This window comes from Pollicipes pollicipes, unplaced genomic scaffold (assembly GCF_011947565.3).
Source record: "Pollicipes pollicipes isolate AB1234 unplaced genomic scaffold, Ppol_2.1 Scaffold_7261;HRSCAF=8764_pilon_pilon_pilon, whole genome shotgun sequence".
In the NCBI taxonomy this organism is placed as follows: domain Eukaryota; kingdom Metazoa; phylum Arthropoda; class Thecostraca; order Pollicipedomorpha; family Pollicipedidae; genus Pollicipes; species Pollicipes pollicipes.
In genome coordinates, this window is record NW_023597054.1 from 5,929,531 (window position 1) to 5,942,790 (window position 13,260).

General features: G+C 49.6%; 1 protein-coding gene across 1 annotated transcript; it reads left to right on the forward strand.

Moving 5' to 3' along the window:
* Positions 1–4,866: 4,866 nt before the first annotated feature.
* Positions 4,867–11,578, forward strand: LOC119112861 (dentin sialophosphoprotein; the record flags this gene model as incomplete). Its single annotated transcript, XM_037237149.1, is given in 3 exon segments — positions 4,867–5,077; positions 5,672–5,931; positions 6,684–11,578. Coding segments are annotated over 3 exon segments (5,160 nt in total), but the record flags the coding sequence as incomplete, so codon positions are not given.
* Positions 11,579–13,260: the final 1,682 nt, after the last annotated feature.

The following is a 13,260-nucleotide window of genomic DNA, read 5'->3' on the forward strand; positions in this document are numbered from 1 at the left end:
GGGATATGGCAGAAAGATTCGGCTGAAAACCGCAAGCAATATCCCTCGTTTAGTCGTGTGAGTGTGGCGCGCGATGCTGCCGAAGTTTCAGGGACAGATTGCCGTCATCTGATGTTGCTCACAGAGAACAATTTTCTGTATTCTTTCCAGTGTATATTTGTGGAGAACAAACTTTATTGGGATTAAAAACAACAGGAAACATCCAAGTTTAGGACACTGGTGGACAGACATGAAATAAAACGTTTTTAGTTGTCATCATATTGTATATAAAGCTAAACGAAGGTGCTAGAGATGTTCTAAAATGTCGTTTGCATCTGTTGATACCTATTGTATGGGTTTTGCTCTAAACAACTGGGGTCATGGTGTGAAGTGTGAGTTCTGCACCGGCGATAATCATACCTAGATAATGAAGGCGGCCAACGCTTTCAGCTGATTGTGGGATAACGTAATGAAAACAGAAGTGGTATTGTTTCAGGTGCTTGTAGAACCATGTTATCGGTAAATGTAGGGCCACACGGATTCAATTTTGCAAAATTCGTTGGGGTGAGGGGTTGAAAAGGGGGCGGGGGTGCAAGAACAAAAAATGTTGAGCCTACCTGCGAAATGCGCTTTAAACAATTTTCTCCCCAGATTTCAGGCAATTTTTCGCAGCTGGCAGCAGGGATGTAGTTCCTCAAAATTATTTCGGGGGAGGCGGCTGAACCGCAATTATGGTAAATGAGAAATAATGGATAAAAATTACAACTAAAATAGGAAACTGTGTCCCTGGTTAGGAGGCACGATCCCGCCTCCCCCTAGCCACAATAGGAAGCAAATCACCTTTACGTTGGTTATGTTAAGTATGCCTTTATCTGATAATTCTGTTAGTTTAGCATGAACCTTCATTCAATGTCTGATGTCCAGCAAATAAAACTTTAGTGCAAATGAACCCCGAAACGGAAATGTTCGATGGCTATGCCGTATTGCATCTAGTTTGTCTTTGCTTTTTGTGGTTTATTGCATTTTGACATATCTCGCAACGGTTTCTGAAAGTTTTGACCCCAGGTGACAACTCAGATGGTTTAAAATTTCGTCGTTGACAGAAAAGGCACCTTTTTTCACGACTGCGAAGCACCGTCACAAACGCTAGTATTTGGTGTGCATGTTGTTCATAATAAGCTGGGCCAGGCACTCAAGTACCTTTCGCATAGCGGCCTTTCTTGGTCCGCCTCAGTGTGGGTGTTTGGGAATCGTCTCGGGGACGGTTACATTGGCTGCTTCAGTCCTGTTATTAGCGCATGTGTGGATTGGATAGTATTGACATCACGTATTCGGGTGAGACGGCACGTTCGTCTAGACCACCTGGCTTGTCATCTTCACTTTCTTTGGTTACGCAGAGCCTTGTCTTGCGCCCTACATTATCTGAAACAAAGGCGTGCAAAGAAGGCGTGAACGGCCGAGCAGTCTAGGTTGTCCGCCTCCTTATCGAGACGGATTCTCCCACCTAGTCATCTGACCGTGCGCGCTCGCCAAGCGGCGAGGTCAACTGCGAGGGCTCGGCCCCCGCGACTCGCGCACACTGCGTCCGGTGTACAGATGAGGGCCCGGCAGTGCGCTGGCGGCGCAGCTCCGGCCTCTTGCAGACCTTGGCCGCGCTCACCAGGAAGTGCGCTGGTGCCCACGGCGCGGTCCAGCAAGTGACGAAATGGCCAGCGGCAGAGTTTGGCGCAAATCGTAATGGCGCGGTGCTGCGGTTCAATGACGGTTCAGGGTCGACAACTGGATGACTTGCAGCCATGTCTGGTGTAGATTCTGCATATGTTGTGGCTGCTCAGTGATCGGAGTTTTAGCGTAGGTTTTGCAATTGTCGTGCCTGTTAAGTTGCCAAAGCGCTATCACCAGCGTATCGTTAATGTCAAACGGCATCAGTGCGGCTTCATTGCTAAGATTGGACGTCCATCAGGGATGCAGTTTGCTGGCGGTGAAAAGGAATCCCGATCAAAGTTTCCGTTAGCGTAGACCCAGAACAATTTAACATTATCAGTCATATTCATCAGCCCGAACGCCATACAAGCCTACAAACATGACTACAACACTGAGACGCTACGCGCGAGAGCAGCGGGCGTGTGGGATGCAAATTTCGTTGACATTCAAGAGGTGCTAAAAACAAACATGTCTTTTACCAACAGGAAGCACTCCGATGTTACTGGTCTGATGCATAATTGTAAAGACATCTTTAATGCATTAAAGCTACGTAAATATCAGTTCCTAATGAAAAAGAATCTTTATGTAGCCAGAAACCTGAAATTAGTAAATCTTTAATCCAAAAGTCCAAAATTAATGGATGAATAATCGAATTACGAAGCATGATCGTAGGGTGGACGACAAATCCCTGTAACAAAAAATCATTGTACAAAAAATCTCTCCCGAAAAGTGTTGCTCCTGTACATGTACATAACCGTAATTTATGCATGATGTCTATAAACGTTACAAAAACGCAGGTAGTGTTATCTCAGTGACACTCAACATAGTAACATGACAACATGTCAACATGACAATAACACGTGCTCAATGCCTGTCCACCGCGCGCGTTCCGCGACATGGTCGGTTGTCGCCCGCCGCCCGCGCCGGCTATAGGTCGCCGCGTAGTGTTCCTAAAAATCTGCCACTGCTCCAGGACTAAAAAAGTTGGAAACGCATTTTTGGTGCAAAAACACGTGCAATACACGCTTCAAAGATAACTGAAAATTTGAGCGCGATTGCACAATATGCGGAGGAGATATTATAAAAACCTTAGGAGTTGCCTAGACCCCTTACACCCACTCCCACCTCCCTATCAGGTCTATGGTCAAAACGTTAGCGCCTGTTACAAATACATGGAGGTCTAGAGTTGCATATCAGGTAGGTGAGTGACGCGTATTTTTGGTATTTGTAATGATCAAACAGATAAATGTTTAAGAATATCCAGGACAACGAAACTGTTCGCCAAGATATGATAACTCAAGCCTAGTTGGAATCATCCACAGCCAATCTGACTTCATCGTAGCGCTCTAATGAAAAACATGCTAGCAGATGCAGCAGTCCGATTGGGACAACACAGCACCAGTCAGGGTCCTAAATGCTGGATAGTTTTCGTGCACGAGCAAACATATTTCAACGTACAAACAGGTGGGGGTCAAGCTTCGTAAATATATTTCAGCAGGTGAAAGAAACACGTTTTTATATAATGAGAGGAGCTTTTAATGTTTTGCTAAGTGACCGAGAATTTCTAGAGCAGTTCCTTCGTGCCCTACTCAGAGTGCCGCTGCACGCTTGCCCGGCTCATGTGGTGCCATTCTTTTTGCCGACAGCCCTGTGTTCACGCCTCGGTAAACATTATGTTTTGACTTCAGCAGTGGTCTGGTGGGCGTTGCGGCCGACAGCAAAGGGCAACAGGCAACATCTGACCGAATGGGGATTTGCTGTGACTTAAAGGCTGCTGTATGGAATCTAAATTTTCTGCTCATTCTTGGGAAAGCAAATCGAAGCGCTCTTTTTTACCACACGAGTGAGTTCCGTTGAGTTGCGACCACACGAGAGCCCGCCACGTCCTGCAGCTACCTGCAGCGCCTGCTGTCAGGTAGCTGCGAGCTGCCACATGGTTATGTAAGCCAACGCACAACAGAGAGGTGTCTATTATACCCTGCTAATCGTGTGTTTTGGTGGTATGTATCGTGCAAAGACACGAGTGGTAACTGCGGTGTTCCATGTCGCCACGCTGAATAAAACTAGCTCTGGACGATAGAAGAATAGGAGAAAAGTCTTTTAGATATCGGATGGGTCGAACAGCTTTACTCGATTCAGTCATCCCGGCGCTGCAGATGAATCACGTTTGCCGCTGTTACATGGGCTGGAAACTGAAGGATAAATAGCAGAGGACTAACTACGTCAAAAGATTGTTCATAGCAATGAAGACTGACCAGGGAGGTTCTTTGTGTGTTCATCTGCGGCGAAAATAATGTGTGTCTAATAAGTTTGTTCCTCAAGTTATAGCTTACATTATTAGTTTCATGTTGTTGCGAGACGTTATCACACTCAGATTAATGGAAGAAAACAGTTGTATCTGCGTCACCGGGATCTTAGTGATACCATCGACTGCAAAGGTTACTGCGTCGATGTCAATCAGATGGACTTTAAATCTTCATGATGCCCCAATCGTGTATAGTGGTGTGTAAACAAACTAATGAAAACACCAATTAACAGGCCGGGCGCGCTCGACGTGCTCTTTATATTTCACTGGAGATAAGCAAGACGACTTGAGATAGAGATATTATGTTGGGCCGGCAAATGCCAGTCCAATGCAGCGAGATATCTCATTACCCAAATTGGTGTGCACAGAATGCCGTTCAACGTGCAACAGCCAGTTCTGTGAAGATTTAGTAGTATGCTACAAGAGCTCGCTGTGCTTTTTTTGTTAAGAAGCTTTTCAACGATCAAATATGAACTGCTCGGCAACAATTCCCAAAAGATTGCCTCGCCTCACGAAAGCAGTTGCATGTAGAGCATCACAACATAGCGGTCAAAAACACAGCGCCCAGACAGAAACATAGTGCAAGTGTCTAGAATTGGTCCATTATATATCATCGCATAGGGTGCTAATCCGTTTACGTCCATTCATTAGTTTAACAAATTTTTGCTTTGTGCACCGATGGTAGGGGTGTCGTTTGTTTCGCACCTGTCTTGGGCTATTAGATAGCGTCACATACAGCTCCATCCCGTCAACGTCCATTCAAGAGCATAACAAATCCAGCTTTGGGCACCGTTGGAGGTGCGTCGTTTGTTTCGCGCGTGTCTTGATGTGCAAAGAAAAAACATACCACGAATAAAGTACAGATAGAGTCTTGAAATTAAGTGCCTACGACATTTTGGCCTTGGTGTGCCAGCTGTAACAATCATTTTTGGCCTATTTGTTGTTTTCGGCAAATTATCTCAACACGTTTGTACCATGGCCAAGCCGATTAAATTTATTCCGACTGGTTAAACGTTACAGAATAGGCCGTTTCCTCTACAAAATGTAGCCGTTTTATCCTCGTTCCCATCGGAAGGACTGACTAATGAGGTAAGAACCAAACACGCAACACTGTTGGAATTTAATTGGCACGAGCATTATGTGAGAAATCACAAGGTCTCTCTTGCATGCATTACGTTTGTGTTGACCAGTCCTCGTTCATCGTCGACGTGGAATTCCTGTCACATTTTTCTTAGACTTAGGTAAGAAGGTGCTCGTTGAAAGCTTGGGTCAATTGCTATGTATTAGGGCAATGATCATAACAGTACCTGGTGCGATTTTGAAGAAAAAAAACTTGTTGTCACTCGCATTGCATATGTTGATTTTGTTGCAGAGCACACTGCAAATCATGTGAATTGCCCTGAGATGTTTTAGATATAATATTCCGTGGGGAAAACCGTTGTTTTATATAATTATTTTGCCAGACTTCCTCAAACAAAAGGTACCAGCGTCTTCCGGAGTTAATCGTTTGAGTTGGATGGGATTTAACAAATGTACGCGTCTAAAAGCAAACCACAGTGACCAGGGGTTTGATGCGGACAATAGATAATTGCGCTACCCAATTTTCCAGATTTAGTCCTGCCTCTAAACAGACCTAAACGACGCCAATTTCAATTTCACTTGCATCTGCTCTTTACCGACCAGATCCGCGATGAGTGACCTATACCCGGAACCGGAAGCGGACACCGAGGAGGTGCTGATGACCGCCTCCCTGCCGTCCACCTCGTCTGGAAGGACGGGTGGTCCTGTCCGGGCCACGGCCTCCGTCACGGGAAAGCCCTCAGTCAGTTCCAAAAGCTCCATCAGCTCTATCATAAGATCTGGAGTCAGTGCTGTCTCTTCTCTGTTCACGACACAGAAGCGTTCTGGCGAAATGTCACGGCCCAAGTCCGCGTCACCAAAAGGTAAGTAAGCTTGCACGTTTTTTTATCAGAAGCCTAACAACCATTTTTGGTTACTATACTTGCATCAAGTTACACTTGCGTCATAACCCCTTGTCCTTTGCCACCGATCGGGGGAGGGGGAAGAGGGGAGGGGAGAAAATGCGAAGCTTACTTCAGTACCGGGGCGCAAAGGCCGAATCCAGGTAACACAAGCTAGCACCATAAGCAATAACCAGTGGACAAAAAAAAACACAAAAACTGCCGGTTGATGCTCATATATTGTTGTTTAGATAAGTGCAACATGCTTACAATGATATTAATATACTGCAAGTGGCGCTTGGTTAATTGTGTTGTAACTTTTGTCCGAATATTTCGATTAGTTGGACTGCTCCAATCAGAAACAATGTTCAGCAATATTTTTTTCGAGTGAGCCCTGACTTCACCATCCAAGCATGAAATTCCGCGTCAACGGCAGAGTCTTGCGACAAAGGCTTAACGTTCTGCAATGCTCAGTAAGGCCAGGCATGCCCATTGGCGTCACTTGGTCATTAAAACGGCCGCTACCACCGGCCTCAGGTCATCCCAGTCAGGGCGACATACCAAACGCTTAAAGAGACTCGAGCCCTCTTCGTCATGACTGGGTGAATCGGAAGGCAGGCGCTCTAACCAACAGAGCTACCGGGACAGATCGGCGGACCGTTCGACGACTCTGTGCTCATGCGTTCCTATCATCAGAGAGGAATATCCCCAGACACCTCACCTTTCGCCGGCAGCAAAACGCACGCCGCCTCGACCACCGCGACCGAAGGCGGGGAGGAGTGTGCAGACGACAGCTTCCCAGACGTCGGCCACGGCCAGTGAGAACGACACACCGGAGGAAGCGGAAAGCGAGGAGGTGGTCTCGACCAGCGAGCCTCAGCCCGCTCCACTGGTCGAGCAGCCGGCGGGTGAGCGGAGGCGCGCGTCGAGCCGGCCGCGCGGTGAAGACCTTGACTCGGAGGGCCGCTCGGTGGCCTCCGAGTCCGGCAGCCACACAGACACCGAGACTGCGGACGCCGAGGAGCGCGGCTCGCTGGCGAGCGAAGGCTTCGCGTCCAGCCTGGATGGTGACCCCGGGTCGCCGCAGGACTTTTCCAGTGTCGCCTCGTCGGCGGTTTCCGACGCTGAGGACACGACTGGGGACGATGAAGGATACGTGCTCAGCCCACGCGGCAGTAGAAGGGTGACATTTGATAAGAACGCTCCAGACACGTTAGTCTTCACTCCCGACGACCATGGTCGGACGAGTGACGATGAGGCAGTCCGGGAGAATCGGGAACGACTAGCTGGTGTAGGTGCCGAGGGCCACAGGCCCAGTGCGAACGAGAACTTTCTACAGCTTCTGGCTCTCTTGAAAGAGCGCAGCCTCACCCCAACGAGCGAGCAGCTGGGCGAATTTGCCAGCCCCTCTGAGCCAACTAGCCACGTCGCCCGATTTCTCAAAGATCTTGAGACGAGACGGAACTCCCGCGAAGCGGACTCGTCCGATATCACCGAGGACGAAGAACCTTCGCACAGGGAAGACCGTCGCTTCGCTTTCCCCAGCGAGCGACCGAGCGACAGAAGAGGAAGCTTTGTGGACACTATTGACGAGTTTTTGCACTATCTTGAAGCCATAGCGGAGGACCACAAGGCGCATGAAGAAGCAATGGAAATGCTGCACAACGAGCCGCAGAAGGCCAGTGCGACTGAGACAGACTCAGACACGGCCAGCGAAGGCGGCGACAGTGTCTGGTCGGATAGTAACTCGCGAGCGTCGGACGACAGCGACACACACGCCTCCATGGGCAACGAGTCCAGCAGTGAGTTAGCCAGTGTTGAGACGGACGCGGACTCGGGCTTGGCGTCCAGTCCGCGCACGGAGCAGACGTCCGGAGAAGACGCGGCACCAGCGGAGGACGCAGGCGACAACGGGAAGAATAATGAACTTGGCGGGAGATCTCATGATCAGGCTCCATCACCAGGCCAGTTCGAGCTGCCTTTTGATGCTGATCCCGACGAGATATTGGCGGCGCCTGGCAAAGGAGCTGAACAGCCACCAGACACAGTTCTCATGGCAGTATCAGAAGCGTCACAAGAAACGTCACCAAAAAGTGATAGCACAATGAGCCATGGAGAAGCGCAAGACCGGTCTTCAGAAGAAGGTCATGGAAGTATTTCAAATATGACAACCGAAGAGGACAAGTCTGAGGAAAATGAGGCGAACTCTAGGATCCAAGAGAAGCACATTCCAGAGCCTGACGAGGCCATTGTCCAGTCAGAGAAACTGACGGAAGAAAATGTAGAAATAAATCCGACACCACTGTCGTCAGATTCATTGGAGCCAGAGACACCTGATGCCTTGGTTCCCGAACATCATACGGCACAACAGGTAAGCTCCCCCGGCGCTAGCTCTCTAAATGACACCATGAATTTTCATCGTGAAAGACCCGAGGGTGAGAGCGCTACCTCGGAGTTAAGCGATTCAAGCAACGCATTGCCAGTAATCACTGACAAAACTCGAAACCCAACCGCTCCAACGTTTCCAAATGATACCGATGCCGAACATAGCGCGGGGCTTAGTTCAGGAACCAAAGATGTCAATCATTCAGAGATTGGTGAGCTGGACACAGAGGAGATACCTGGCCCAGATGATGACCTTGCTACACTGGAGCAGTCGTCATCCACTGAGACCATTAGAGCCGTCAATGACGAAGAGCGGGCGGACGGCGCGCAGTACACAGACGACATTGACACAAGCCATAGCGTCGAGGTCACTCCAGACTTGTCCAACCGCACAAACTCCGAACCAGGTCCCCAGGAAACTCTAGAGGCTGCTCGCCAGGTCAACAACGAACCCCCTCCCGAAGCGTCTCTCGAGACACATCCTGACGAATCTCTCGAGATGCATCCCAAGGAAGCTACCGATTCGTCTCTCGAGGAAGCTCCTAATCTGCCTCCCCAGGAAGCCTTAGAGCTCCCTCCGCAGGAAGCCAATGAAGTATCTGCCCTGGGAGCTACTCATCCGCAAAGCCAGGACGCCAGCACCCCAGCTCAGGGTGTGAGTCAGGAATCGAACGACTTGTCCGCCGACAAGAGGCGCGGCACGTCGGCTGACCAGCGGGCCCTGCGCGGCCTGCTGCAGTCGTCGCTGCCACAGATGCCGGCCGTCCAGGTGCTCGGCACGCAGTCGGCGGACGCACTGGCTGAGCGACGCAGCTTGACCGTTGCGACGGAGACCAGCGATGGCTCATTGCTGTCCGTGCCGTCGTCCGACATCCAGGCGCGTTCACCTGGTCAGGTTGGCAGCCTGGAGGTGGTGGCCAAGTCGCCGGGCGAGGTGTCGCAGTTGCCGTCCGAGGCGCCCTCCGAGAGTGAGCTGCCGCAACACGAGCCGGTCCGCTCGCTGGCGTCCATCGCTGACCGACTGCTGCGCGAGGGCTCCGACGAGGAGGTGCAGGCCGCTCCGTCCGGCATGGGTCAGGCTAACTCGTTGGCTGCCATTTCTGGTCAGCTGCTCACCGACCACAGTCCCGGCGAGCTCGCCGAGCCGCCGTCGGCCGGCGACGAGGCCGACGAGGAGCGGGAACTCAGCACCGTCATGATGGACGATGGCGTCAGACCAGGTACGACGAAGGCAGATGCCGGGGCAGAGGAGCAGTCAGGGCCCAGCAAGGCATCGGCAGCAATTGGGGTGGAAGATCAGCGGAGAGACGGCGGAGCAGCGGCAGCACTTGGGGTGGAAGATCAGCCGAGAGACGGCGGAGCAGCGGCAACACTTGGGGTGGAAGATCAGCCGAAAGACGGCGGAGTAGTGGCAGCACTTGGGGTAGAAGATCAGCCAGGGAACGACAGGACAACAGTGATACTTGGCTTGGGAGACCAGCCAGGAGACGGTGAGGCATCGCTCGGTCCCGGTCTGAGTGATCGTCCAGAGGACGGTGAAGAGGCAGCGGACCCTGAGACAGAAGATCAACCAGAGGAGAGTGAGGCAGCGGCAGCCATCGGGATGGAACGGCAGCCACGGGACGGTGATGCAGTTGCTCGTCTCCTGAGGGAAAAGGGTGACGAGTCATTGAAACAAGCGATCGCACCTATAATGACTTCAGGTCAACGAGATGGAGATGAATACGAAACGAGTGAGGCATCTGAAACGGCTGAATCAGCCATTGATGACCAAAAAGCGCACGAAGAGGCCATGCTTATGTTGGAGAGTGAGACGCAAGGTACTTTGACCTCGGAAGCAATCCATCCCTCGACCCCATCGACGGACTCGGGAGAAGAATATAACGCCAACCAGAACGAGAAAGTCAGCCGTGCCAAGCCAGGTAGTGATTCATCAGCAGCCATTTCAGGATTGGAGGTAACAGACCCTTCTGCTCTCGTAAGTGACGGCAGGATGTATACTCGTCAGGAAGAAGTGATGTCAGGGGCCCGGGAGGCAAACGGTCCAGTTGAAGAAACGGACGAGGACATGACGAAACGAAGCACTGACAAACAAGCAGCAAATCTGACACCAGAATCAACACATGGGACCAACGAGCTGATAGCAATTAGCAGTGAGTCATCCGTATTATCAGATCTTCGTTCTGATGTGTCTGAATACGCCACAGGAAGTGAAAAAAGTGCGTTTGAGGAAGATCGTAATGATCCTGTGCCAGTAATTGACGAAAATAATGCACCGATGACAGATCACGGCGATTCGACGCACGCTGAGGAGACAGGGGCTGGTTTAGGAGTTCAAGGACATAAAACAAGCGCTCAGAAGATGGTATGGAGCCTGATAACGATGGCAAGTGGCATTGTGGAGCAAATGCAGGGCTCAAAAATCGTAATAAGCCCAAGCAAAATTGGGTTCAGAAATGCTGACGAGCAAACAAATCTACCAGCAAAAGAAGGAAGTGGGTCTGCAAGCAAAGGGGTGCTCTCAGAAGAGACCAAGAGTACGCCTAAAGTACTGGAAAATTTGCCACCGAGGTCTATGTCTCAGATTGTACATGATGAAATCACTAAAGAGGCCAAGAAAAGCAATATTTCAATGACCCAATTAAAGCATGCGTATAGCGATACAATAAACCGCATTGTTGCGGACGCGCAGAACCAGGTTGTTAAAGCCGCACAAGGCTTGGTGGGTGCTGTTCTGAAAACATCAAGTGGGCGGCTCCACGACGTACAAAACCACGAGGATGCCGGTGTTGAAAACAAAACCAGCAGCGAACAATCAGGACAATCAACGAACAGCTCGGATCATGAAGAGTCAAATTCAATAGAAAACGATGATTTGCCGGTTTCAGATGAAAAATCGGCGTCTACAGATACAAGCGAAGAGGTTCAAGATGGTTCACTGCCAAAACACCAGAGTGATGTAACTGTGTCTAGAATAAGCCAAGTGAAAGTAGCCAGCAAAACAAGCGCACTCGGCGGGCGGACCAGTGCAGTAAAACACAGCAAAGGCAATCTGGAAAATTCAAGGATTATTCAAGAAGATAATCGTAAAACCAATTGGGAGCCTCCATCGCCACAGGATATAGCTAACATCGCTGTTGCGATTACCCAGTCTGTTTTGGATGCAGCATCACGAATTGCAGATGATGAAAATGAACTTGACAGAAAGTCACGCGTGAAGGCATCTATCCTCCACCTTAAAAAGGTATGTCTTACGGAAGCATCTACCGCAATCATTGATCACGCAGTTGGCAAACCAGACAGCGCGGTATATAGGCTTTGCAAAATAAAATTACAGAATAGCCTTTGTACCGTAAATCCACCACTTTGGTAAACGTCATCCGATGTGCTATATGCTCACGAATGTTGAATATGAGTTTTTCTAATACCGGTTGCTTGGTAATAACAGACTTTTAAGAGTGGCACTATGTGTGCCGTAACAGATGACGGGACCCAGCTGTTCACAGTGCATTTGTTTCGAGTGCAAATGTCGGCGAGGGTTCGGTTTTCAGCTGTGTATTAAGCCCAAGCATCCACTTAGAGGCCGAAAGACTCCGGTGTTTAGGCGTTCACAGCAATACGTATATAGTACATGTTCGACTCATGCTTAGAAACGTGCCATTTTTAGACGTGTTGCCACAGTTTGGTGCGAACGCATCTTTCACAACAAGGAGGACCAAGGGAGCGTTCATGTCTTACGAAACTGATAATATCTGACAGCAGTCGTGAATAGCAGGCAGGCTGTCGCAACCTTTATGTTCTCACTTGCATCCTCGCAGGACGGCATAGTAGGTCTGTCACAGCTGAAAGGGTACTGTTGAAGGGAATTGGTGCCGGCCCTGGCTGTCTTGGGTGCTACATGACTGCTTTACGAAAGGCTCTTCTATGGCCTTGGAAATGCGTGTGCTGCACAAGCCGCTATGCTATGTCAGCTGCAGAACGGAAGGCAGGTGCATTAAGAAATAGTTTCCACCTGGTGGCTTGAGGAAAATTCCAGACCAAAAATACAATTTTGTGAAACATCCATTAACAGCAGCCGAACGGGCCACATCCCAACATGCAACGTTTCTGACACCAAACTGACGAAACAAAAACATACGTCTGAGTTTGACGAAACTTTTGTGACTGGGTGCTAATATTACAGTTGAAATAATGGTTCGGACTGTCGTCCTTACCTGGTGTGTATCTACACAGCGTTTTGACCTGCTAATTATCCGGTCGACGGCAGGTGTGACTGAGTCCTGAGAATGACTGGATGCGGTCTGACTCTTAGCCATGTACATGGCTGACCATGTACCTGGTCATGTAGTGGTTAGCCATGCGTTGTGTGCATGACTGAAACTCAGACACCATTCAGTCCTTCTCAGGACTCGATAAATTCTGATGGCACTCATAGAATTGACTGACTGAAACATTACGCACACACAAACACCTTGGATAATGGCAATAACCAAACAATTATGTCATTTGTAACCCTCACCTGATCTTTTCACGACGCTCTTAAAAATATTCTGCTGATGATATTGCTCACCTCTGCCAGGTGAATATCCTAGCATCAAAATAAAATTAATAAATTAATCCCCACTATGTTGGACAGTCTTGTTACTTTCTGTAACGCCCGATAACACTTCCACTGACTCCATGCCCGAAAAGATCGAGTAAGAATAGCAAACCGGGGCACAGCCCCACACATGACCAGCAGCTTTTGCCCAGTCCCTTACAAGGGCATGTGGTTGACACGTCAGGCCGGGTGGGCCGAGCGATGTTCTTTGTTTTTATCCTCCGCGTAGCTTTCCATGCAGCTGAAGAGTGAGGCTGGTCCAAGACAAATCATGCCGTTAAGTTCATACAATGGGCAAGTAGAGGTTATCCAAAGTTGGTACACGA